This window comes from Rhamphochromis sp. 'chilingali' (genome assembly GCF_963969265.1).
Source record: "Rhamphochromis sp. 'chilingali' genome assembly, chromosome: 1".
NCBI classification, from domain to species: domain Eukaryota; kingdom Metazoa; phylum Chordata; class Actinopteri; order Cichliformes; family Cichlidae; genus Rhamphochromis; species Rhamphochromis sp. 'chilingali'.
In genome coordinates, this window is record NC_137929.1 from 41,912,724 (window position 1) to 41,940,716 (window position 27,993).

General features: G+C 42.5%; 1 protein-coding gene across 1 annotated transcript; it reads right to left on the reverse strand.

The window, feature by feature from the left end:
• Positions 1-341: 341 nt before the first annotated feature.
• lpcat4 (lysophosphatidylcholine acyltransferase 4) lies at positions 342-27,985 on the reverse strand. Its single transcript, XM_080900415.1, has 26 exons — positions 27,587-27,985; positions 26,355-26,718; positions 24,673-24,785; positions 23,788-23,848; positions 23,552-23,610; positions 22,873-22,907; positions 20,869-20,923; positions 20,477-20,559; positions 19,484-19,609; positions 19,228-19,384; positions 18,391-18,483; positions 17,965-18,100; positions 17,691-17,836; positions 10,097-10,192; positions 8,334-8,697; positions 7,859-7,971; positions 7,680-7,740; positions 7,289-7,347; positions 5,954-5,988; positions 5,416-5,470; positions 5,022-5,104; positions 4,127-4,252; positions 3,863-4,016; positions 3,599-3,691; positions 3,379-3,517; positions 342-1,861 (listed from the first exon to the last, which is right to left on the reverse strand). The coding sequence occupies exons 1-26, from the start codon at positions 27,677-27,679 to the stop codon at positions 1,704-1,706; spliced, it is 3,057 nt and encodes a 1,018-aa protein (XP_080756541.1). The 5' UTR covers positions 27,680-27,985; the 3' UTR covers positions 342-1,703.
• Positions 27,986-27,993: the final 8 nt, after the last annotated feature.

The following is a 27,993-nucleotide window of genomic DNA, read 5'->3' on the forward strand; positions in this document are numbered from 1 at the left end:
CCGCTGACCACTACGCTCTGCTGGTACTAGATGTGCATGATCCTCGTAATTTCAAAAAATTGTATTTCTCTAACTTTGTATCCCCTACAAGAGTTTGTTTTGTATTATGTTCACATGTTTAATAAAAACATGTTTCACTCATAAAAAAGCTTTGCAACTATACTTGCAGCACATTTTGCTCACAGCACTTCCTGAGTATTAGCCCTTTTTATGATGTTTTGTTGTTCAAACTGTTGCCTTTGCTCTTTGTGCCAGGTGGAGTCCACGGTGAATATTGAAGCCCTCATGCCTCTCCTCTCTGCCAGCCAGGACCTTTTTGAAGAAGAGCAAGAGGTAGCATCCTTTAAATACTGATACAGTACAGTAACAATAATTAAAAAACAAAAACATAAGCATTTATTGAAAATGAATGTTTAGGGGATATTTTGTTTGTTCTCTTGCTCTACAGATGATCTTGCAGGAGGAGCTGCCTCCATGTCCTGCAAACAGCGATCATTTCTACGGAGAAACACCTTCGGTATCTTCACAGTCACTCTCTTTGGACGCTCCAGGCTCCCTCTTTGCAAGTAGCCCCAATAGAAACGGACAAAATTCATCCCAGAATGAAGTTGGGATCAGCTGCTCCCCCCTCCTGCTTTCAAACCTTTTAGAAGAACCGCCTTCACCCAAAACTCTCGAACAGGAGGTTCAGGCGAGCGAGGAGAACCAGACCAAACCCAAGACCAACATTCTCGAAGCGCTTGCTGCGGTCCTTAAAAGAACACGTGGAACAGAGAAAGACAAGGAGAAGAAAAAACTGCAGAAAAAACAAGGAACCCAGTCATTTAAGAGAAAGCGGAGCCGGGAAACAAAACTAATGAGCACTGCAGAGCAGTTTCTGGAGCCGGCAAAGAAGAAACAGCTCAAGAGTCCCAACGTTGAAGGGATTTTTCGCGACACAATGCCCCAAGTTTAAAAATCACCCGCGTCAAACAACCAAGCCGGCGGGAAGAGGGGACGCTCGGGAGAAAACGCAGGGACGGCAATGGAGCAACTGGAGTAGAGTCCCACAAAAAAAGCAGGAAAGCCAAAAGAAGCTAGGAGCAACAGTTTGAAAGAAAAATAAATGAGTAAGAGAAAAATGATGTTTATTTGTGACAAACACCTCAGGACTCTTAACGTCCATTTCCTGCTGCAGTTTGATCTGTTACAGGCGCTTAAGGCGGGAAAACAAACAAGGTTTTGTAAATGAATTCACAGTTTATTGTTAAATGTAAACATGGTTCATTCACACAGAATAAATCTTCCAGAGTATACTTTGTTTTTGCACATGCAATTATCATCATTACTATCATCATCATCATCGTTATCCCTTTAACAACACAAAATTCACTAAAACACATATGAGTGGAAAGGTTATAAATACAAATGACAGTGACTGTACACGATGAGGATGAAAAAAAAACAGGAGCTGTCCTCACACCTCAGAGCACCACAGCAGCATCACTCAGACTAACTTTAAACCTCAGAGGTTCTTTTTTTGGCTTTTCTGTGTCGGTGCAGACTAATAGGATATGTAACACTTTTTGAAACATAACAGCTGGAAAAAAAGACTTAAAAGCTGAAAATACAATCTTTAGCTGTTTCTGTTCTGTTTCTATCTGGCCCCGCCATCGTGCACTCTGGGGAAACACAAAGAAGGTCCAATTACAGAGAGGAGATCATCATTCGGACTTCTTGTCCTCATTAACGGAGCTGTTCAGGAGGCTTCTATTGTTGTTCACAGACGTCCCGTTGGCGGATGGCAGTCTCTTGGACTGCAGGATCTCCTTTGTCACTTTCTGATATATCGGGTGGGTTGTCAACACGAGCAGCAAGCTCTCTATGGAAATGTGAAGACATTTTAGCTCCTCCCATCCCCCTCAGTTTAGTTTAACACAGCACAAGGCACCACAGCTCAGTGAAGACCAAGCTCAGGTTAAACACATGTATCCTCTAGGTTTGATAATTATTTTTTCTGATAGAAATTTGTAGTATAAAATATAAAGTTACTAATAAACTAGACAAAACTGGCTTTTCAGTCGGCTGATGCAGAGGCCCAGATCCCCAGGCTCGGGGAGCAAAGAGGTTATTTTAATCACTGTCAACAGTAAATAAGTACAAAAAACCTGAGCTGAGTAAAAGAGCTGTCACATTAAACTGAGGACTTCATCAAAGAAGCCCACAAACATGGTCCTGCAGGCTAGCTATGTGTTTATGCTCCTGTGTTAATGCAGCTAGTTTATTATTTACAGACGTAACTCTCTGCTGGTGGATGTGATGGCCCTCGTGGGTTCTTAATCCTTTGAGTTATCTTCCTTCCAGCCTTGTGTTTCATGTAGTGTTGCACATCAAATGTCGACATGCATTATTCCCATTGGAAACACGAAATTCAGTTGGAAATTCAGCCTCAATATTCCAGTTTGTGGTTTCAAAGTTTTTGTTATCCCGTGTTTTTCTGACACGATTAGTTGTTAGTGAGTCCAAACTCTTGTTTGGCTCCTAAGCTCAAACACTGCAGCATCACCTAGAGTTCAAAGCGTTCTTACTGAGGGATTTCTAATAAGCTAAAACGTGCAGCTCTGCTGTTACTTCACACATAAATGACAACAGGAAATAAACAGCAGCTATATTTGTGGGATTATTGAAGTTGGGCTAGCTGGGATATAACAGTGCACTGCCTGGTGGCTAGCTACAGGCTATGGTTAGGGTAATATAAACACATTAGCACAGTGAAGCTGGAGCATGAGCGTTTTCCCCTCAATAAAAATCAATGTGAAGGTCCCTGATGGGCAGAGACAAATGAAATCATATGGCAAACAGTCAGGAGAACAGCTGAGAGGATCGATCCACAACACAAGGTTAGTAATTAATATGCTGCTGTGTGGTTTGTATTACTGGCTATCAAAACGTCCTGATCCTCTGCTTCATGTAGCCACTGAAATCTTAGGCAGACTCAGAGTGATTCTTTTATGGGGCACTCACTTCTGTGTCTGGTGACCCGTGAACCTTGTAAGCCTTTAAACACTGAGCTTAAAGATGTGCTGCACATAAACGGTGCTAATAAACAGCCAGAGAAGCCCACAGTGACCACTGATTATTTTTAGGGGCTTGTTTAAATAAAATAAAACACAATACACTACAACACGTTAAAGCAGATATTAGCCTCAACCAAGCAAGGTCGATGCTTCATCACTTGACAAGCGGCTAAAACTTCCTGTGTCTGCACCTTTTTCGCTAATCCTCACACTCACCACGAGTTTGTAGTTTGTATGCAACAACGCTAACACGCAGCTCTATAATCTCCAGCGGCTGCACAGCGATGTGCCGTCAGCAGCTGCTTCGCCGTTTGACTCTCACCTTCAGTGAGCTGCTCCTGGTCCTCGGTGGCAGTGTCGTAGAGCTCCTCGGTGCTCTGCTGAGGAACACCCAGCAGTGCTCCCATGAGCTCGGTCAGCTCCTCTTTAGTCAGACTGCCTCTGCCCTCTCTGTCGAACGCCTGCAACACAAGACGGCTGTGTCATCACCGACAAAAACAAGAGGTCTGCTCGAAATATGAATCTAAGAGAGCAGAACTTACAGCGAAAGCAGAGTGAAACAGAGAGATCTCGTCCACATGTCCGATAAGGGCTGCCATATTGAAGTAGATGTGTCTGAGGTCCACAGTGTCATCCTGAAACAAAACAAGCACACAAAAACACGTTCTCTGTCACCTGAGCTTTTATTTTGGTGGCCTTTCTTCTGCTCTGCTTCCTTCAGCAAACTCATATGCTACTGAATAAACTGACAATCTGGAACATCTGTGGCTGAGGAAGAGCTTGGCTGGCTCTAACAATAAGAGTACCTTAGAGTAGAGGCTGCAGATGTGGATGGCTGTCTTTTTGTTAAGCCCGAGAATGGAGGCGAGCTCCTCTGCGTTGGCCTTTGTGCCCTCGGCTCCTGAGCGACACCTGTCAATCATCCTGTCCAACGCTGCCTCTACATCACGTGGGCCCAGACTGATAGGAGAGGAGGACAAAGACCACAGTGTGAGGAGAGGATGAGGAGGAGTTTCTCACGTGATAAATAAACCAGATTTAGTAAAAGGTAAATCCAAACGGGCTCTCACCCTTTTCTGTATAGAAGTGTCATTGCTTCTTTCCCAGGAGACTCAAGCGGGACAGAGAGGTCATTCAGCTTACTGACTGGAATCCGGCCTGCCATCACGTAGTCTGAGGCAGGGACTCCCAGAGCGCTAACATACAGAAGAAAAAAGCAAACAGATTACAACAACTGACACAAAGTCAAACAAAGATTTCCCTTTAATCTGCCTGAAGAGTCCTTTCAGGTCTGGAGTGATTCTATTTGAATTACTGGATGATTCTGTTATTATTCTAACATTTTCTTCTTTCTAAATGGAAACACTGGCTGTGAGCTCTGTTAGGATCAATGTGACTCCAAAGTGCAGTTTACACATACACCAACAAAAACAACTAATGTAGATATTTATTCTTCCTACTCCGAAGTCATTATACAAATATTTGGTCCCTGAGATACCAGAAAAACCAACAGCAGGTGCCTTTCAGCAAGCCTTTTTTATTTAAAACAGCTAAAGCTAGTTTGAGTTTCATTTCAGAATGATAATGAGACATCTTTAACGACAGTACACTTATAAAAACACAACATCCAAAACTCTTATGAGGCGATCAATGAGCCTTAACTGGCTGTAATCAGGTGGATTCATCTTATGTAAAGCACAATACTGCTAAAACAGCTGAGTGTGACATGTCAGGGTCTCAGATGAAGGCCCAGCTAAGCCGCACAGTCCTGCAGGACACTGGATGCAGAAAATAGGCAGTTTTTGTCATGTGTTCAGTGGTGTCTGTGATTCCTTTTAGTTTGGAGGGACACACGTTTTAGTTCGGCATGGCTGATAGCAGACGGCAGTTTCCAGAAGCAAGTACTGATACACTCAGGCGAACGAGTGAGTCATAATAAAAGCAGCTGTGTGACGTGGGTCTCACCTCGCCATGACTTTCTGAACGTTGCCTGCAAACAGTCTGGAGTCCTTCTTCTCCTCCTCGGACGGAGTGTAAACCGGCAGGAACTGCAGCACAATAAACAGGCAAACATTGATTTGTGTGTTTACAGCGTCTAGACAACAGTAACAGCTCAATAGAGAGGCAGGCACACGAATCAACACAAACGCACGCAGAGGATCTCGTCTGCAGACACGTGCGCTGTCAAAGCAGCTCTAAAAACTGAAGACGTAATCTCTGCCACACCTCCGCTCACACCCTCCACTGCTGATATCACCTGCGCCAAACGCACATTGTGTACACCTTTACATCATCAGATGTGCTGATAACGTCTAATGATTGATAACAAGCGTGGTGGTTAACCTCGGTGAGCTCTTACCTCAATAGTGATGTTGGTGTACGGCTGTGAAAGCGTGTGAAACAGCACCTGAAACCTAACGAGACAAAAACAGGAAGATATTGGTTATTTTTTCCAAAATACACACATCCATCTATTTTCTTCCACTTATACAACTTTCAGCCCTAAGAAGTAATTCATTGTAATATATGTGACTCATTATTACATATTTTTCTTAAATAAACTGATTGCTGATGCTAAAAAAGGGACCTGTGCTTACATTCAGTCTCAGATTTAACTGTCTGAACTGTCTGTTAAATTCATTCTTTTTTAAGTAGCCCTCTGTATAACTAACCATTCAGGATTTATAACACTGATGCAAAGCTAACAAGCTAATACTCACTTTCTGTGTATTAGTTAAAACTCATGAGCAGCATTTCTCAGGCCCATGAGCAAATTCAGAAAGTAAAAGAGTTAAAAAAAAAAAGGTCCAAAGTCCAGGAGGCTTCCAGCTGATTCCTTGTGCTGCCTCAAAATGTCAAACACACAGATTCTGAGCTGGAGAAGTGAGCAGACTCACCAGTTGCTTCCTTTGTATGTCCAGCGAATAGTATCCTGAGGGAGAGTCAGAGAAAAGCTTGCATTAAACTGTTTAGCATCAGTCTGAGTGACGCATTTTCTCACAGCATGTATGACTTTAACAGTATTTCATTTCCCCCGTTTGCACACGCTGACAGGACCCAGCGTGTGCAAACGCCACAGTGTGTTTAAATGGTGCCTGGCACCACAAACAGTTTCCTTTTAGAAGGCCTCACAAGTACTTGTCAGTCAGTGACTATATCAAAGGCTCCCACATGACATTAATAATGCTGATTTGGCTCTCTCAGTCTAAGATTAACTCTCCTTCAGTATTAAGATTATCACTACGATTGTCTTCATTCTGTTTTGTTGTTTTGTTTTATCATGTAACTTTACTGTCCTCCTCTGTGTAAGGACCTCTGGTCAGCCTGTACTCTGATGTGTCTGCAGAGCAGTTTAGTTTCATCGCTCTGACAAAGAAACTCTCTTGGATACTTGGAGGTCAGGAGGTAGAGCCAGAGAAAGCCCTGCTCTGTGACTCTTTCGCTGTGCTAGCTGAACAGCTGCAGATAGATGTAACCTTTTGACTGCAGCCATCTCGGCTAATATAGCTCACAAACCCTGCCTGGTACTGGGAGGAAAAATTACATTTCTGGTCTTCGCCTCCTGTCAAACTAGACTCGTATGTACGTCGCTGCAGAGGATGCTGTTATGGAACGAGATGCATGTAGTTGGCGGCGCTATCGCAGCGTGAATGTGATCAACTAACCTTCAGGCTTAAGTTACAACCTTTCATTTTGACTAATTTCTTAAAATGTTGTTATTACCATATAATCTGCCTTTCCATTAAACTGCTGCTCGTCACTCATCAGTGTCACGGCTGAGCAAACATCCTGATCTCTTACAGAACTATGCATCTCTTTAAGCAGAGACCAAGACCAGGAAATATTCACCGACAGATAAGCATTACTTAATGGAGTCCAGTATGATGTTATTAATATGCCAAATCATGACAGCCTAAGGTGCGAGGCTTAAGCAGCTGCAGATAAATGTCTTTATTTGCAGCAGGTTTAACTGCATTCATTCAGATTAACTACAGGCAGCAAAACAAGTGAAAGCTTGCCTGAAAAACCCACCCCCAAATCAACACATAACTCTACTGGCAGGAAACTAAATGTTGCCTCTGCATTGTTGTACAATTACAATTTATTACATTTCATGTCATGGAGGTTTTGTCCTCGTCGTAATTGACAAAAAAGTTTGGTTTCATTCACAAAAAGCTGCTGTGTTGCTGATAACTAGCAGATCAAGCTGCTGCTTTAATGATTTTACTCACCAGCTCGTTGGGGTAATGCAACACGACGGGCTGGACGGGGACGCCGGGAACGAAAGCACCTGATGTGACAGAGACGCAGAAATAAGACAGAACTCCTCACTCACTTCTCAATCTTTGATTCCTCCTATTACGTCGAGTGCTCAGCGCCTGAGACACGGAGTGAGAGGAGTCGAAGCTCAAAGCATGTAACACGATTAGATATGCTTTTAACCTCCATGTATTTGTTCTTTTACAACCCAAATCTGCTGCTTAAGATCTCAGAAACAGTGTTTTTAACTTTTTTTAATCATTATTATTATTAGGTTTCGTTTTTAATGAAACATGGCATCACGTGAGATTTTATTTATGTTTTAGGGGGTTTTCTTTGTCTCTGTGTGTAGATTTAACTCACCAGTCTTGAATCTGAGCAGACAGCGGCCATTAGTTGTGGTTCCTTCAGGAAACATCAGTATCTATGCAGGTATGAAGAAAGGGCAGTTTCAGTCTTTATACTTGAATATATTAATGATCCCTTTTAGCAGAAAGACGACATGACCCACAAGAGTATCGAGTGACACAAAAACATCTCACCTGAGGCCAGGATCCATCGGAGGTGACCCTCTTGTTTAGCTCTGAGACGGCTTCTTTCCTGGACTCAGGATCCCTCCTGCTCACAAGAACAGACTGATTGCACTCCAGCAGAGCTGAAACATTTAAAAAAAATCCCAGAAATCTAATCAGGAACTATTAGAGCAGATAGAGCAGATTAGAAGCTAGAGGAGTGAAGCTCCTGATCTTGTCACTGGATCATCTTCATTTTTTACTTTAGATATTACTACACAGTACGTGGGCATCCTGTCTATACTGCAAACGCAAGCTAGACCTCAATAAATGACTAAAGTGACAGCTCAGCCTGTAAAATGTGAACTGTGTCTCAGTCAGCAAAACAAAGAAACACCAACAGCTCCCATCAGGATACTTTAAAAAGAAACTCTTTAGCGATCCAACAGGTGCTTCCAGGTGTATAAACAATGGCAAAGTAAACAAATTCCATCTCTCTCTTCACCTCCTATGACCGGCAGGTTTATGTTTTCCGACCGCGACACAACTGACGGCACCCCGGCTGGAAACATGATCACCATGTCCAAGAAGCTGCTGTGGGGCGCCACTACCAGGATCGGCGCCTCCTTCACATCCGCCTTACGACCTTTCACCTTAACCCAATGGAAGCCCACGCAGAAGAACACTGCACGACCCAGCAGCCACAGGATCGGGTGGAACAACCAGCGGCGCCAGCCTGATAAGGGTTTGGAGCGTTCCTCCTGAGACAGGCCAGCCAATCTCGGCACAGCGACGATCCAAGCAGCGATTAACAAGATCCACGCCAGGAAGACCCGTATGGGGAGCAGGGTGCAGCCCACGATTATGCCCTGCAGGATCAGAGGGCTAAAATTAGAGTTGTTTAAACATAATGCAGGGGTCCCATCAAGTGAAACACATCATCATGGCTTTCATTCATTTTTAAGAAAAATAATTCTTAAAAAACACACAATTGATGAAAAAAACGCTTTAGTTCTCGTTTGTATGCGTAATAGTATGTTAGCATCATTAGAAGACCAAAATATAGATGATCTGGGTACAAGCAACTACAGTGAACTCCTCCGTGTCAAGGTTCAAACGAACTTTTCAAAGAAGATCCAAACAAACATCTGGTTTACAGATGTGTAATATTTATATACTCTGTACAGAAACACTATGATTTGGATTTATAATCTCTATAGCAAAACAGAGATGCCTCATTACGGAAGAACTGAGTTTTAAAAAAGTAGATGTGAGTTTGTATGTTAGCAGGTTAATGTGACTCGGTGTATAACCCATTATAAAAGGTCTATAAGGCTCGATAAGTGGCATGGGTAGATCTGACCATGAAAAACCTGACAAAAGATTTAACGTCTGACCTTCACTACATCATTTGCCTTAAGAAAAGTCACCAACATACAGTCTGAGAACAGACCTAAAAGTTAAATAGTTTCACCCCATCCCTGAATCAAAGCATTTACCTCTAATATAACCTTTAAATTCACTGCTGCTCCTAGAGACACACTTCTCTAAAATCACTAATGGAGCATTTTCCTCAGCCTTATTTAATCTGTTCAGTTTGTTTGGTTTTTAATCTATTTACAGCAAAAATATGTAAAAATTGGTTGATGATTTAGGTTATATCAAGTTATACATTCAGAGAAAAAGGTCAGAATAGAAGTTTTTAGATATTTTTCCCAATTTTAGGTAATTACTATTGGGTCCTTATACTTATTAAGTAATTAACTAATTTTATTTGCTAAATTTGATTACTAATTACAGTAAAAGCGTGGGAAAATCAGGTTACATTAATTGAGAAATTCATACCAAAATTTACAGAGGAAATAACAAAAAAGGACCAGAAAAGGAGATTTTTACATACTTTTTCTAATAATAGTAGATAATTTTCCTCAATAAATAAATATCCATCTAACATTCCCGTTTCATTTACTCACTTTGATTATTTAATTGGATTTTGATTATTTTAATTCTGATTATGTTTTAAGTTAATTTTAAGCAGAAATATGTGGGAAACTGAGCTTTTAAAACAAAATAAAACAGGCGATCACATCTGGTAGCATAAATTAGCATTTTGCGGATTACCTTTATAACCTCCAAAAACCGGAGACAAACCCAGAGTTAGCAAGGGTCCCTGGTTAAGCAGAAGATTAACTGTTTAAAGCAGGGCAGTAGGTCTGCCTGACATCCTGCCCTACTTCCAAGCATAAAATCAATACATGTAATGAGTACCTTGATCCACTGCGCCTTGGTCAGCTTCAGCTCATGAATGAAAGGGTTGGGGTACTCCTGTGTAGCAGCCCTGCTGCTCTTCCTCTCCATGGCGAACTAGCAAAAAAAAAACAAGTTTTACTAACTATAAAAAGTTCAAAATGTGATTCAGGCTCCTTTGCTGCTGAAAGTTTATCTAAAAATGCCAGAGGAAAGAAAAAAAGAAAGGGAAAAACTGGTCAGGGTGCGCTCATTGCTCAGCACCTCTCTTTTTTCGGAAAAGTGTCCTTGGCAGTTTGGAGTTTGAAAACCTGAGTGTTAGCTGATGCTAGCTCGGACACCCTTAGAAACAAAGATAAGCTAGCAGAAACCACGAATTTTTCAGTTTCTACTGTCCTCATGGCCAAACCGCACACATACTAAAGAATTTATACCCTCTGTTTGTTACTTCATCACCTGTCCCGCCCCTTTACAAGTCGCTCAGCCCACGCCACTGAGCCCTGAAGTCAAAGTGCTGGGTGAGAGGTAAACTTTACCTAGGTGAAGGTACAGAAGCTCACTTACACCAGGGAACAGTTACAAATTACACTTTAAAATGTCATTTTAATTTCATAGAAGTCCCAAATACCCATTATATGCATCTCAGCCTGTCAAATATCATATTAGCTCTGTATATAACATACGGACCATACAGGTTTTGGCTGCAATTTAGTTTGGAGCCACCAGGAGGTGCTAGAGAGATAGTTACTTACTCTGAATGAGGTGGCTGAGTTAAATTAAAATATAATTTAATTTATAATTAAACTGAAATATTCATTCAAATGAGTTTCTATATTTAAAAAATAGAACACATTTTATTTTAGTTTTAACACAGCATTGACAGTGTGTTCAAATGCTTGAGTTAAACTTTTATGCTGACTGGTTTTATAAACCCACCTTCCATTGGCTATATGTTATTAAGGCACAGTTTTCTCCATTTCTATTTGGGATTGTACTTTTTCAAGTTTTACTACCGTCAGGCTAGTAGTTAGTGGGTAAAAAAATTAAAAACTGGTAATCTAACAGCAACCAAAGCTATACTCTTATTTGCAACCAATCAGCAACCTCCACTAACCACTTTTATCCAGTTTTTCCATATACATTTTTCCCTAGAAACTGGTGGTTGTATCATACCCAATATGAAAGACAACTCTCAAATATGATGTGACGCATTAACAAAAGATTTTTGTAGCCACAATAAGGCATCCACTGGTCTTGGACTCAGTTTGACGCCTCAGTGTTAGCATGTTAGCTGCCGTACTGTCGATTTTTGCAGCCAGAAGTTACTATATTTGAGTGTCATCAGTCATCAACACTAACAAACTACATTCATAAATGTGCTCAGAAGGGAAACCAGATGTCACCAAACTAAATGTGAGGCAAACACTGTGTATGTGGTGCAATTCTGAGAGTTAGCCTGAATATTATTTCAGTTATTTTGGCTGCACCTCTGCTCTTCTTTGGGTTTCAGTTTGGAAGCGTAGATAAATTGGCAAACCTTTTTTGAGCCATATCAGAAAATTTTTAGTAATTTTATGCAGTTTTGGGACACACATATAAGGCTAGCACGTATCTGTAACCGGAAGGTCGCCGGTTCGATCCCCCCGGGCTCTCTGTCGTTGTGTCCTTGGGCAAGACACTTTACCCTACCGCCTACTGGTGTTGGCCAGAGGGGCCGATGGCGCGATATGGCAGCCTCGCTCCTGTCAGTCTGCCCCAGGGCAGCTGTGGCTACAACTGTAGCTTGCCTCCACCAGTGTGTGAATGAATAGTGGAATTGTAAAGCGCTTTGAGGGTCTCGAAAAGCGCTATATAAATGCAATCCATTATTATCATTAATTTTAGTCCAGTCCTTGTACTTGACCATTGACAAAAGGTAGATTTTTTTGTTTGTTAAGCCACTTGGTACTCTCCTATGACCATTCAAGCATAAAAAGTCACCTAACTGGGCTCTTTGTTTCTAGCAGTTTGTCACAAAAACAAAACATAATCAGCTCAGATTTCTTTACTCGAATCTGTGAAAAATGTCAAAGATAACGCAGCTTGACATGAATAATTTAATAAGCTTTAAAAATGTGTTATTTGCAGAATTCCAACTTTTCTGCTACTACAAGTCAAACAAATATCCAACAATTGCATTTTACAATTAATACAATGTCATATGAGCCGAACTTCGCCAAAGCTTTGGAAGCTAACTGAAAATTAGCACCTGCCCTCATTTTCCCTCCAAATTGATGTTGTCTAAAAGAACCTCAGTCATTATGGGCATCACATCAGAAAACATATCATGAAAACGAGACAATCAGTTTCAGGACCCAAAATTAATGGAGGTGTTGGGGCGATCGTGGCTCAAGAGTTGGGAGTTTGCCTTGTAATCGGAAGGTTGCCGGTTCGAGCCCCGGCTCGGACAGTCTCGGTCGTTGTGTCCTTGGGCAAGACACTTCAACCGTTGCCTACTGGTGGTGGTCAGAGGGCCCGGTGGCGCCAGTGTCCGGCAGCCTCGTGTAGCCCAGATGAAAAATATCATACTTATTCTCTTTATATTAACTGTCCACATCAACAAGCGTCGTATTTCCTATGACCATTGAATGCACCTCTCAGTTCACCCCACGTGAGGGCACCTAGCTCAGCAACCAATCAGAGCCTACCCAGGCCGCATTGACCCTGTCAGCCAGGAAGTGAGGTGGAGGTGCATGGTGTCCCGGGTTTTTCTTATCTCAGCAAGAGGAGTGGAGGCATCTGCTACTCAAACCGAGAAATCCACGGACAAAAGAGAGGAAAACTCAGGATTGAGAGGAAGGAAAGCCAGCCTACTTACCTGCTGGAAGTCCGGAGTCGAGTGGCTGGATGAAGGAGAGAGGCAACGTCGGCTAACCACTCACCTTTCATCCGGAGAGCTGCTGCAATTCCAACGCCAGTGTGTGTTGGGCTTTTGTGAAACAGAGCAACGGTCAGGTTTTTTGGAGAGGACGGAAAAGTCCAAGGACCAGGACGATATTCTGGTTGTGATAGATGGCGAGCCAACCACTTTGAGGACGATCTACCCCAAAGAAGATACACACCACACACTCATACATTCCAGTTACATTCACAAGGACCTTTGAAGTTGGCTATCGCCAGCTTAACTCTAAATTCTTAAAGGGCCCCAACGAGTACTTTTATTTTGTTGAGTGTGCACACTATTTATTTTATTTTATACTTTATCTGTACAAATTGGACAAATACCTGTTATACTTTGTAACAATACAAGAGTGGCTACTCAAAAGTTAACATTGTGTCCAGGTCATTATTGCTGCTCAATACTTTGGCTCCATACGAATTTGGTGTCTTCTGATTCTGGCCAGGGTCTTATTACGAGCCCAAGTAATTATTGCGCTGTAATTCACCTTTATACCTTTAAGTTGGTTACACTCGCCTCTGTCAGTGCGCCCCAGGGTGGCTTCGGCTACAATGTAGCTGCCATCACCAGTGTGTGAATGTGTGTGTGAATGGGTGGATGACTGGATATGTAAAGCGCTTTGGGGTCCTTAGGGACTAGTAAAGCGCTATATAAATACAGGCCATTTACCATTTACTAGTATCAGAGACAGCTACAGTAGTTCCAGTGTCTGGTTGATGGTATACCTGCTCACTTACAGTTATATATACAAACTCTCTCTTCTATTTTAATTCAGTTGCCAAAAACAGACAAAAAATACAGCTTAGCGCTATTTTTTATTCAGTTTTTATCTTCTGTACCAGACATCCAATCATATAATTAAATGATTTTAATCATGTGAAGAAAATCTGATATGGTGACAGCCCTAAATAACTCAGTGGTTTACTGTAAGTGGTCGGGGATGAAGTTAAAGTCCACCTCTGACTAAAGAAAACACATTTTCAAATCATAAAAACTGCAAATCCACCAAACTGATTTAAAACGAAACTAAAACCTAAACTAGTTATCACAGTTACAGCTAACACCAAGGTGTTTTCCAACCTTCCCACCTTCTACAACCTTTTCTCACTTCAGTCCGTATTTCTTCTGGCTCCTAACTCTACTTCTTTTGTCCTACTTTTCTATTTGCATAAACCCACTGGGGGTTATTTATTAATAGCATGCTGAGGTTTCTCCCCTGTCTCTCTCTGGATTACTGTCCCTGCGTTAAAGGCCCTCCTTTCACCCTCATTTCATGAATCTACGACTCGTTTGCTTCTGCCTCATCACTCAACAAAATATTCTCCTAAACTCTTGGAGATCATCAGGATGTTATTTGGTAACTATGAGACAAGCATTTGTGTTCTTCTTGGTCAGCAGTGGGTTTCCTCCTTGGACTCTCCCATTTCTTTCCAGTCTCTTTTTTATTAATCAATCGTGAACTCTGACCTTAACTCAGGTTTTTACATGTTGTTCTGGGGTCTTTTGTGACGTCCCGAATAAGTCGTCGACGTGATCTTGGAGAAGTTTTAGTAGCTCGGTCACTTCTTAGTGTTCTCCATTTGTGGATGACTGTGAAGTCCCAAAACCTTCGAAGTGGCTTTATAACCTTTTCCAGACTGACAGATGTCAGTGACTTTGTTTGTTAGCTGTTTAGGATCTTTTAGCCAGCCTTACTTTGTCACACAGCTCCTAATAATGGCTGGGCGTGCCTACTGGGCAGCTTTAAAAACAACTTTTTACTTGGTTTATCTTTGTCTAATATTAAAATCTGTCTGAAATTTGTCTAAAAATTTGTGAAAAATGTAGGTGTGACAAATGTGCAAAAAAAAACCCCCAAACCCTCAGAAATTAGAAAGTGGGCAAATAAGTTTTCACAGCTCTGTCTTTTGTTGCACACGTACACTCTTTATAGAGGCAATTTGCTATCAGCTGTTGATAGCAATGAGTTGATAAATCTGCACTCGACTGTGTCATCCAGATAAGGTGACTTCTGGCTCCAAAACCACCAAATGGCAGATGCCAAGACACCAAAGTTGAGGCTTCAAAATGAAGAGATTAGATCCAAAAATCAAGTCACAGCAGCTATGTCCATGTTTTATGCCCTCTGTGGAATACAGAGGGCACTGGATCACGGTAACAGCTAATTTAGAGCTCTGCAGTGAGTCTTGGTAGATCCTACAAACCAACTTATGTATTGATCCAGCTTGTGTTAATTACCGCATGGTTGTGTCCCAATGTGTTACACGTGGTACCCGACAGTAGAAACAAATACAATGCTGCAACTTTCTTGTTGATGTGCATCTCTATGGAGATATAACTGCACAGAGAACACAATCACATGGTAAATAACACAAAACGCAGCACACACGACCATAAATGTGGCCAATAAAGCGTTTTCAGAGGGGTTGCATTGCAGCCCCGACACTGACTGGGATAAACAAACACAACTCCTGATCATCACTGCCTGATCAGTGCTGCAAAGCAGACATAGATCATAAAAAATGTGACATGTTCCTGATTCTCTTCCTGAAACGAGACCCGGTGTGCTCCCCAAAGCCTTCCCTAGAACAGATACTAGTTTGGTTTTTCACAGAAACAGGATCAAAGACTGTCCCGATTCTCTCCCTGTTCCACTGAGTCATTGATTTTAGAACGAGCTTTAATGTTTTTTTCGTCTCACTCTGTCCTGTTTCCCTTTGTTCCTTTACAGCCTCACGCCACCATTCCTCTCCTCGTGTCTCACAGTCAAACTCTTTAGACACTTTCCTCATGTCCTACTTTCCAGCTTTTTGAACTTTGCCTTTTGCGTGCCCTCTGCACTAATTGTTCACTACGCTGGCTGATCATTTGTCTGAGGCCTTTAGCCTTCGGCGCAGAGACGTATTTATACAAGATTTGCCAGTTACGACTTGTAGGTTAAAAGTCGGTTAACGTTTAGCTTTCTCACTTTTCACCTTCAACCTTTGAACATGAATAATTAGGCGCTAAGAACCAGAGAGAGCAAGATCAAAGTATGCTCCAAATTAACCTGCGGATATATAAAATTGAAGAAATTGAAGTATAAAACAGGTCAAATGTTCTAAAACATTGATTCTGTTCATACAGTTGTTTAATGTTTTCTATTTTTTTTTTCATGATGTACAATTTTGGAAACTTTTGTCAACTTTTTCCCAACAAGCCGGATATTTCAAAGGGTGAGAGGACTCTTTGTATAGAGCTGAATTACTGCTGAACTTATCCAAACGCAAGGCTGGAACAAAGCGTGTAACATACTGTGTTTGTGGGCGACAGTCCATCTCCTCTTTAGGGATGAGGTTTCTCTGATTTCGAGTTTTTCGACCTGTCTCAGAGTTTAGAGCGCTGCAGCATGGTTCTGGATCTTCTTTATTATCTATATGTTTTTTTTCTTTCCTTGCATGATGGAGTTTTAACTCGCCCTTATAAACACAGCGATGCTGGTTTTGTTTGCGTTTGAGACGGCGTGCCCTCGAGGGGTAAAAGGTCACATACATTCACCCAGATCCAGTGCGTGTTTCAGAGATAAATTTTAACCCAGACTCTTTGCGGCTTTATTTTTTTCTTTAAATGTTCAGCTACTTTGCTCATGCTCTCTGGGAATCCTCGGTTTACAGCAGGCAGTGTTACTGATTAACGTGAGCAGTTGTGAGATATTCCACCAGATGTTTTAAGAGGTTTTGCACTACTTTTGCAGCCTTTTATCTATTTCATTGTGCTCTTCAGTTTTTAAATATCATTATCTTGCCCATTATTACTCAGCTTCTTTCACAACCCTGTGGAGCAACAGCGTGAGCACAAAGAAGTTAACCAGCTCACCTCCTGCAACCACTATATGCGCTTCTTTTGCAGTTTGGACTCCTGACATTTCTTTGGAGGTGGAGGAACACCAAAGTAATTGCTTAAAGGAGCTTACTTCTTCGACATCTTTAAGAGTTCTGAACAAATGTCTGTCCTCTTATGAAAATCTTATGTACGCAAACACGCGTTGCAACTTCTTATCTGGTCTTTTATTTTGACAGCACATGCGCACCTGTGTACCACTTATGTGCACCCCGGTTATAGTCAACTTTTTTAAAACTTATATTAGCTTTGTCATGTCTTTTATTGAGCTACACATTCAGATGGCACGTTATTGGGCATACGTGTACAACTGTTTTTGAGTGAGTGCATATACTTCTCAAAACGATTAAAGGAACACTTCAAGATTTGACTATGTGAATGAAAGAGAATCGAGTCAGAATTCAGGAATGATGGAGGACATGACAGCAGCTCATTTACTTGACACTTTATTTGTCACGTGTAAACAAAAATACACAAATTCATGTAGAAAAATAAACCTTTGGACTCCTATAAAAACCCCACCTCAGCAAACATTCAAAGAAACTTTATAAATAACACGTTCAAGACCTTTGGACTTTAACAGCATCTGAAGCAAAGATTTATTCAGAGTAACACACACACACACACACACACACACACACGCACACACACACACGCACGCACACGCACGCACACCTGAGAGAGGAACTGTATAAATACTTCAATGAACACATCACGCCTCACATGTCTACAATCTTCTGTCCAGTATTCCGGTTCAATCTGCCCCCCCTAAAATAATCCACTGCGAGGTCCTCATTCAGACTTCTTGCTGTTGTTGTAAACTGATCCGTTATTGTTCACAGACCTCCCGTTGGATACAGTACCTGCAGCCTCCTCGGGCCTCAGGTACTCTTTCGTCACTTTCTGAAAGGTTGGGTGGGCAGTCAGCACCCGCAGCAGACTCTCTGTGGAAACAAAGCCACAGCAGGGATGGTTTTTACTACTGTCTAGTAACAGGCATTCACTGACCCCCTGGTTCTTGAGGGAAATTTGTTCTTTTGCAGCTCATCTACACTGTTCAGCTGATTCTCACCTTCAGTGAGCCGGTTCTGATCGGAGGCGGCGGCGTAGAGCTCGGCAATTCTGTGCTGAGGGATGCCCACCAGCGCCTCCATCAGGTCCGACAGCTCCCTTTCACTCAAGCTGCCTCCGCCCTCTCTGTTAAACAACTGAAAAACAAACAGTGAACAATCAAGAAAACAGCAGGAGGTACAAAAAGGCTCCTTATGGAGGTGAAGACTGTTTTTGTGCAAGCCGATCGAGCCTAAGTTCCACAGTTTGAACTCAGGGAAAAGTCACAAATCCCACTGGGGGAGTCAGTCTTAAAAACTAAAACATGCAGGGCTCTTTAATTCTGTAATTTCTTACTGCGGAGTTAAAATTATATCTGACTATGTGTCATATTTCTAAAGGCACACAGGGGAAAGTGGAGAAAGGTGAGGCGATCAGCAGGACTTACAGTGAAAGCAGAGTGAAGCAGTGTCTTCAGGTCAACACATCCAGTCAGGGGTGCGACACTAAAATAGATGTGCCTCAGGTCCACAGAGTCATCCTAAAACACACAGATTACATCAGCACCTTCTCCCTCTCAGCTTTTTAAATGTTGCATAATCTGAAAAAGCACAGATGAGTTATTATAACGCCTCATTTATAAATCAAAACACCAAAATCACAATGCACTCGTCTTTATGATATGCCCCAAGATCTGTTTGCTCTCGGTAAACACAGCAGGGCTTTTTAAATCCAGGATCCTGTGGTTAGAAGAAGCAGCTGCGAGTTTGTGACTTATCGGTTAACATTCATCAGGGTTTAGTTTGTCCTTGCTCCTCTGAATAGATCTGCTCTTTCTGTGGATTGTGAGAATCATCTGTACCGTTCTCACTCGAGCGTCGCACAAACTCTTTAACAAGAAGCTGGCCGACGAGCTTTTAAAATGCTCTGCTCAACCTGCTGCCAGTAAGTACGAGTTACAGATGGATGGAAGGGTTTGTGTTTCACCTCGTCACTAATTGCTACACAAACATCTGCAGTTTCTAACGGCAACAGAGAAACGCGCTGAACCTTTGTCGTGCCCTCCCTCCTTGAAGAATCAGTTCATCGAAAGCGGCTGAAGCATTTCATTTTGAATCTTGTCGGCTTATCGACTTCTCAGATCTGAGTATAGTTGACTCAGCTGTCGCGAGTTCTTGTGAAAAACAAATATTTGGTGCACACAGTGTGCACTCAGGTGCAGTTTATAGCCATAAAACCTAAGAGGACGGTCTGACTCGGCTGCAGCGCGTACACCCGACCGTACCTTGGAGTAGAGGCCGCAGATGTGGACAGCTGTCTGCTGGTGGCTCAGCCCGAGCATGGAGGCGAGCTCCTCTGCGCTGACCTTTGCACCCTGAGCTCCTGAGCGACACCTGTCAATCATCCTGTCCAGAGCAGTCTGTACTTCATGTGCTCCCAGACTGACGGAGAGGAGGATAAAGGAGGTGAAGTAAGCTGATGTGTGATGGAGATGAAAGGTTTTAAAGTTTAGTAAAACATGAGCAGGAGTAATCTCTCACCCGTTTTTGTGCAGCAGCGTCAGCGTTTCTCTGGCTGGAGACTCCAGCGGGAGGGACAGACCACCGACTTTGCTGACGGGAACCCCACCCTCCATCACGTGGTCTGTAGCGGGGACTCCAAGGGCCCTAACACACAGGAGAAACAGCTACGTCACAACAACCAGCAGACACAAATCCCTCACCAAGAGAAAGCTTTTACTTTTCTCCTCTATCTGCCTCGTACATAAGATCCAACCTAAAACTACATGAAATATAATTTCCCGTGACTGCTCACACGTAACTACACATCATAAAAATGTGCATTGCAGAGATAACACATAAAATCACCAAACAGAGCCAGAAAGTATTTAAAAACTCAGAAATTCAAGGACCAGAAGGCATGTTTAAACCTGCAGTTTCTCTGCATGCCACCAGGTGGTGACAACTGTTGGTAAAAGATACGTTCTGGTGCTTTTGAGGTAAACTGCTAACCACTTGTTGGCCCTCTGGGATGTGTGATAGGTAGGATCAAGTGAATAAGGTTCCAGTCACACAGGCCTAGAGACTGGTCTGCAACCATCTGGCAACCGCCTGTTGCTATTGACATATGTGCTGCTGGGGCCTTGTGAGACCTTTCTATTGGCTTATCTGAATAAAATTAAGCTAAACGTGTGCAGTAAGTCTGTGCTTCGGTTTTATTGGTAACAATACTTAGTTGATGTGGTCAGTGGAAGTACTGCAATTTTTGAATCTCCACTGTTGGTTTTGCTTACATTCTTTTGGTGCTTGGACACAGGAATTACAGGAATGTACCTCCATTGTAATGCATGTCTACTGTAACATGAGCAACAAACCAGTTCCCCATAACAGGGAGAACCAGTAAGTGGGATTATTAAAAAAAAGAAAAAGAAAAAAGGAGGCATTCAACAATCCACTTTAACTTTAATTAATCAGCGGCTGCAGCCAAACTGTTAGGCTGACGTGTCATAAAATGAGGGAAAATGTGCGCCTCACCTGGCCATGAGTTTCTGAACGTTGTCTGCGTACAGGTTGGGGTCCTTCTTCTCCTCCTCTGAAGGTTTGTAAACTGGCAGGAACTGCAGCACAATAAAGAGATAAACACTGTTTGTGTAGTCACAGTAACAGTTCAACAGAGAGGCAAAAGTCAACACACACACACACACACACTTTTTTTTTTTTTAAACCACGCCAACTCTGTCACACCTCTGCCCACACCCAGTCATGGCTGTAACCTGTCACTACAATTAACAATAATGTCAGATTGTGCTAAACACACACGTGGGCGTACACACCCACATCACTGAGGTGTGGGTGTGTAAAAGGACATTTCCACAAGTTGTAGATATATACGCTTTTGTTTGATAAGCTGAATGACCAGTTCTCACCTCAACAGTCACGTTGGTGTACGGCTGGGACACCGTGTGCCACAGAGCCTCGGTCCTAACACACAGAGCAGAAGATTAGATTCATCATGAAAAATTAGCATTTTGTTTTGACTAAATCACAGTTCAGGCAGGATCCTGTGTGCAGGGGTGCTACTGTGGAGAAATATGTTAAAGGGATCTTGGTGTATAGCGCTCGATAATACTGTTTAAGAACACCTGTTTTGGTCCCGTCTGGTCCAGAGTCATTTTTGGAGGGGTATTATATTCACCTGAATAACAATGGCGCCATATTTGGCTGCTATGATGGGACAAGATCACATCTGTCCCACCAAAGACGAGCTGTGAGAGAAGGCAGGATCATTGGAGTGGAAAATCAGCATCCCCCCTTCCCTGTGTACACTAGCTAACTTCGATTAACATTTTCCCCACCTACGTTTGTCCTTTGTTTTCTGTTCTTGTGTTTTGGTATACAAAAAGAGTAATTCTGAGTTTTGATGTTGTATATTTTGTGTCAAATCTCTAAAAACGCAATAACGACATAGCAGCAGACACAACAGCAGTGAGAGTTGTCAGGTGCGGTCAGTATTACGCTGGAAAAAACGAGCACATTTCCTTAGAGTGCAAAGTCCGGAACGCTCCAGCCTCGTTTAGCTTCACAAGGGCTTCGAAAGGTCATAAACAAAAACGCTCTCTAAGAGGAAGGCTTCCTCCACTACCATGCTCTGACAATATCACACTTCTTTCTTCACTAACTTACATTTACACACTTATTACATTAAAATTTTGACCCTTATGCAGAGCTTTTTTAAAATAAACAAAAAAAACCCAAAACAAAACACTGGTTTCTGCTTTTTAAATTTTGCTCCATTCTTCTATATTGTCTACATCATAAAATTTATACAAATGACTTGATTATTTGCAACAATATTGCCAATATCCTTGCATTTTTCCCCCCAGTGTAATTGAATTATTGATATGTTGTATGTGTTAAAAACAGAAGCTAAACCTGTTGGTGTGGTGGGCGGTTCACCATGGCAACGTACGCTAGTCTGGAGCAAGTTATGTTGGAGATTAGCGACAGACAGGTATGAAAACGATGGCTGCTGACTAATCTGAAGAATTGCATCGACATTCCTGGATGATCTCTCAGCTCTGTGTACAGAGAGTAGGACAAACTTGAGTTTTTAAAGTCTTTTTCTCTCCCTGATGAGCATCAGTAAGAAATACAGATTCTTAAAAGCAACTTCGAAGGTTTACAGAAGTGGGGTGATTCTGTTTATATTCTCTTCTTGCTCTCAGACTGTTAAACACCAACAGAGCTGCAGCTGGAAGGAAAAAAACAAACCATCTCCCAAACAAAACTTTGATGGGACCCTTAACTGTAAGCACATGTCTCTTAATATTCGAGCCGTGGCACCGAGAAGTCTTTTGAACTTGTGCAGTCAGACTTTTTGCCCACTTTCCATCCCAGCTTCAAACAGGCCAAACTTTATTGATACAAGAAATCTTTTCTAGTCTGACAAAAGCACTTGAAGCTCACACACATTGTGTGTTTGTTCTCTTCATATCTCTCTGACGTAGCGGTTTTATCTTTGTAAAAATATACACCCGTGCCCGTGATTGGTCAGACTGGCGACGCCACCTTTTTCCACACGAACGCGCTCATCTCAAGCGACGTTCGTGCGATTGCTTATCCTGATTGCAGATGGTAGCATAAGTGAAACCAGATAAAGCCAGACGTCTTGGTTGTGTTGGACTTGTTTCATAGCACAGGCCCTGCTGATCTGTTACAGCTGACAATGATAAGCACTGCATTGAGCTTCTAGAAAAAGCATAAGTATTGCTGAAAAGCTGCTCTTGTATAATTATTTTAAGCACCAAGTTCTTACTTGGAGCTTACCTTAAGTAGATTTTTATTTTCATTTGTTTCTGGGGTTTGCTAAACTAAACCCTGACATTAAACATGTGTGACAGATGTGCAGGTGAAGCAATGAAGGAACTCACCAGGCTGTGCCTTTGTATGTCCAGCGAACAGTATCCTGAAGAAGAGACAACAAATTTAAATAAAAATTTAAAGTTTTCTTATCTTTCCTCTGAGTTGCTTTCCCAGAGTGGGAGGGGTTATTATTCTTTTATTTTATAGCATATATAATACCAGTCAGTCCCGGCACACCTCGGTAGTACCCAGTGTGCAAACACAGTGCCTGAGTAAACATCACAGTGTGTTCACAAATGCAACCTCAGCTGATCCTCAAGACACGTTACGAACCCTGAATGAACACCAAGGCCATCCTTAAAGACATGATTCATTAAAGCCATTCAATCATATCATGTATGGGGTGCATGGGAAACATTTGGATAATGCTTGAGGCCCGTTTACCCAAACAGCACCTCCCTGGTACAGATCTCTCTGTGGATGAACAGCTGCAGTTTCAGGCAAACCAGCCCAGTGTGGCATAAACCTGAGCTGTGATCACAGACCTCTTTAAAAACAAAGACCCAGGAACATTTGAGAATATCTGTCACAGACCGAGGACACGGTCCAGGTACGATAAACGGAATCAGAGCCGACAAAAATGGCAGTCCTGTGTAAAATATGGAAGGGCTCAAATGATTAATATAACCTAAAAGAGCCAAAGAAGGCGTCTGCTGTCACCAGCAGCACGCCCATGGTGTTACTCACCAGCTTGTTGGGGTAATGCAGCAGCACAGGTTGGACAGGAACTCCAGCGAGAAAGGCACCTTTCATGACACAGATGGAGACAGGAGGAAGAGAGGAGCAGTTAATCACACAGCAGCAGCACAATGTGCAGCTTCGCCCTTCCCGCTCACACAGGTCATTCCTGCATCATTTGTTCAAACGGCTGGAAAACCAGCATGATGTCACCTACGTGAGTCGCACGCGTAGGTCCCACTCACCGGGCTTGAATTTGATGAGAGCACTGCCGTTAGTCGTTGTCCCCTCGGGAAACATCAGCATCTGGACAGAAATGAAAAGAAGCGGTGAGCTGAGAGAGCGATTTCCAGGCTTGTGATGTCATGGCAGTGTTGCCACCTCGCACGGGACTTTCAGACTGCTTATGGCTCCTTTCACTTTAAGCTCTTTGGGAAACATCAACATCCCTTATCTTCTCATCCACAATTTCACATAGTTATTTTACTTTTCTCTTCATAAACACTGAGTCTTTTAATCTGTGTCCCCTCTTTTTCTACCAGCAGTAACAGCTGCCCTGAGGTGACTTTTTCAGTGTGTAAACCAGGGGTCCCCAATCTCAGTCCACGAGGGCCGGTGTCCCTGCAGGTTTTAGATCTCACCCTGGGTCAACACACCTGAATCACATGATTAGGTCATTACCAGGCCTCTGGAGAACTTCAAGACATGTTGATTGTAATTTATCCATTTAAATCAGCTGTGATGGATCAAGGATACATCTAAAACCTGCAGGGACACCGGCCCTCGTGGACTGGGATTGGGGACCCCTGGTGTACACTGTCGTTAAGGACACAAATGTAAACAAATGTGTTCCCGTGAGGCAGAAAAGTGGATCATTTCCCTCTTCTTCCATCAAGAGGACCTAATCTAATCGTGATCAACTGCTCACTTGTGACAAACTACAGATTTTTTCTAAACCACAAGCAGTAAACAACAGAAGGACCATTCCCATTAAAAGATTATCTTTAATCTGCTTTGCATTCCTCAAACTGCTGCCAAGTCTGACGGGATAATTTGGTAGAAATTTCACTTCTGTAAACAAGAACCCAGCCGAGGGAGGAGTGACATTCTGTCAGCCGCCAAAGTCTCACCTGAGGCCAGTAGCCGTCGGAGGTCAACCTCTCATTGAGTTGAGCGACAGCTTTTTTTCTCGACTCTGGATCCTTCCTGCTCACCAGCACAGACTGGTTGAACTCCAGCAGAGCTGAAACACAATTAAGAAAAGAACAAGAATCAGAACCAGAAAGCAAGACACCCTGTAAGACGCAGCAGATCAGGAGCGAGCGGTGTGGGCCGCTTCTTTATCTTTGGATCTCCTCGCATGCTTTCAGAACACAGGGGCGCTGAACTCCAGGCCTCAAGGACCGGTGTCCTGCAGGTTTTAGATCTCACCCTGGGTCAACACACCTGAATCAAATTATTAGTTCATTACCAGGCCTCTGGAGAACTTCAAGACATGTTGAGGAGGTAATTTAGCCATTTAAATAATCTGTTTTGGATCAATGACACATCTAAAACCTGCAGGACACCGGCCCTTGAGGTCTGGAGTTCCCCCACCCCCTACTCTAACTGTTCGATGGCCAAATATCGCTCTGGATTGTTTGTGTGAAAAAGGTGGAGCGCGAATGCCTGCTGTTATCAGCACACTGCACTGTGAATACCTCCACAGCACAGGAAAATATGATGTCACCCAGGCACTTGTCATTACAAAAATGCAACCAAGTGACTAAAAGCAGATTTACAATCCAGAGGAGAAAAAAGCTTTCTTAAAAACTTATTTGGGGGCAAAGTTGGGAAACTTTTCAGGTGTTTATTATCAGTTGTGTGGTTCTATATGTGCAGTTTAACCTGTGAAATTAAGTTAAATTTGATAATGCTGCAAAATAACAGCTCAACTAGAAGTGCTGAGGGGTTTCAGGATGGATTCCCAGCAGTGAGTTTGTTTTACACTGTGGTGGAGCTTTCTGACTGTCAGTCAGAGAATTCAGCTAATTCAGATGTAAAGACAAGAGGATGAAAAAAGAGAGAAACAAGAAAAGATATAACTATATCTATAACTGCAAATACTGCGCATTACATTTGGACTTCTATGAAATTCAACCTAGATAAACAAGTAACTGGATAAACAAGTAACAAGTTCCTTGTAAACAAGGAAGTCTGCACTTGAAGCCTCGACCTTCATGTTGTCATCGGAGGCTGAGTCAGCAGAATAGCCGAGGGGTTCCCGTAAAAGATAAAACACGCGATCAAAGGCAGATTTCTCTCCTACAGCAGACATGGAGACATCTGAAAGGAATCAGCATGTACGCCCTATGTAAGACCATAGCTCAGCAGCACCTTACATCAGCATGCAATAAGCTGTGTGGGCAAGTTTGCAAGGCTACAGTGAAGGCTTCAACGCAAACAGGTTTACGGATCATCTGCCTCCATCTCAGTCTATTTGTCTCATTTCTACTCTTGTCCATTCTGATCATTCCCAGGGAAAATCTAAGCATCTCCATCTTTCTGTCAGTGCCATTGTCTCCAAACCACACATTACATCACATCACAGCAGGCCTCACTACCATCTTGTAAAGCTTCCCTTTCACTCTTGCTGCTATGCTTCTGTCATGTCATAGTTCTCTGACACCTATCCCTGTACAATGTATGTAATTTCTAACTGTTTTACTTGAAAATTGCCATTATTGTCGACCCACAATAAAAAAAAATGCGCGTGAAGGAAATGTATACATTGATAAATCTTAAGAACTAGCTAAGAGCTACTCTTGTTTACCTCCTATGACCGGCAGGCTGGTGTTCTCTGACCTCGACACCACCGTCGCAAGCTGGGCCGGGCAAAAAACCAGCATGTCCAGAAAGCTGCTGTGGGGCGCCACCACCAGCACCGGAGCCTCCTTCAGGTTTGCCCTGCGACCTTTGACCTTAATCCAGTAGAAACCCAGAGAGAAGAACACAGCTCTGCTCAGCAGCCAGATGATTGGGTGGTAAAACCAGCGGCGCCAGCCTTCTACGGGTTTGGAGCGCTCCTCCTCGGACAGGCCGGCCAATCGCAGCCGGGCGATGGGCCACATTATAAGCAAGAAAAGGACCGCCAAGGTGACGCGTATGGGGAAGAGGATGCTGCCGAGGATGATACCCTGTGAGATCAGAAGAAATACATTAAATGCGCAGTCACACATACGACCCAATAAATCTCATACCGCTCAGAAACTGGACTTTGCATGATTTGAAATTAGCAGCGCTGCGATAAATACATTTGTTTAAACCTAGTTTCATCAGAATGAATCACAGTGGACATTTTTGCTTAGCAAATATTTACAAATGAGGCACAGATTTCTGTCAAATAATGTAACAGACGGACTCCTTTATTGGTTAGTTAGTTTATTCAGTCACCAAAGTCCCATTTTGTGACAGGAAAACCCTGATTTGTGGCTATTAAATAGCCTTTTATTTGATGGTTTTACAACTTTAGTCTGAAACTACTGAATAAAATTAAGATTAGAGCTTTGCACCTGTGAAGTTCGTCCTGCGTATAAGGGGAACACACTCAGATGCCCATAGAGGTGCAGTTTTACACCCAGCCACACTGATTAAGTTTTCCAAAGTTGTGGAACCCTCTGGTATGTTGTTCTCATCATCAAGCCCGCTTATCCGTGCTGGGAAACATTTATGACTTGGCTCATTTGCTTGTGATCTCAGAGAAACAGGGAGCTGTGGAAGCCTAAACTGAAGATTGTATCGATATGAGAAAAAAAAATTGGCAAACATAGAAGAAAATGGGAAACCGGAAGAGTCCCAAGAGAAAACGCTTGATAGTAAATACTTCGTAAATAACTTTTTAGTGACTGGCTCCTCTTTCCGTGTTGGTAAAAATCATCATATGGTTGGTTTCAGGTGTTAACACTCAATGTTTGAATGACTGATGGTCACTAAAATTAAACACGTCATTATATGAGTTTTTCTATTTTATTTTCTATATTAAATCGATATATATTTGAGCGTTACCCGGATCCTTTGCGCCCTGGTCAGCTTCATTTTGTGAATGAACGGATGTGGATACTCCTGCGTTGCCGAGTAACCGTCGTCGATCCTCTCCATGGCGCGAGGTAAACTGGAAAAGTTTATTAATTTTCTTAAAGGAATTTTAACACTTAAAAAAGTAATTTACACTCCCTGAGGGGTTGATTAAAAAGTTACATAAAGCTGTCACTTCCCCTGTTTGCTTTTATTTTAAATTAAAAAGTTAATTAAAGTGCCTCGCGCACTCTATTAAAAAGAGCAGTTAGCTAGTAGAAGCCAAACGCTCGCGTGCAATCCTTTGAAGCAGCAAAAACATAAGACGACAACCATCTAAAAACCAACTTCTCCGGTCCTTCTCCTCCACATGGCCAAATAAACGCCACAGCAACGCC

What these genes read in the sequence shown, in the direction of transcription:
- lpcat4 (XM_080900415.1), bottom strand. Translation starts at nt 27,679, where the DNA reads ATGGAGAGGATCGACGACGGTTACTCGGCAACGCAGGAGTATCCACAT. An exon ending in TGCATTACCCCAACAAGCTG is followed by an intron (nt 22,908 to 23,551) that starts GTGAGTAACACC and finishes TCTCTTCTTCAG; the next exon opens with GATACTGTTCGCTGGACATA. An exon ending in ACACCAACGTGACTGTTGAG is followed by an intron (nt 20,560 to 20,868) that starts GTGAGAACTGGT and finishes ATTGTGCTGCAG; the next exon opens with TTCCTGCCAGTTTACAAACC.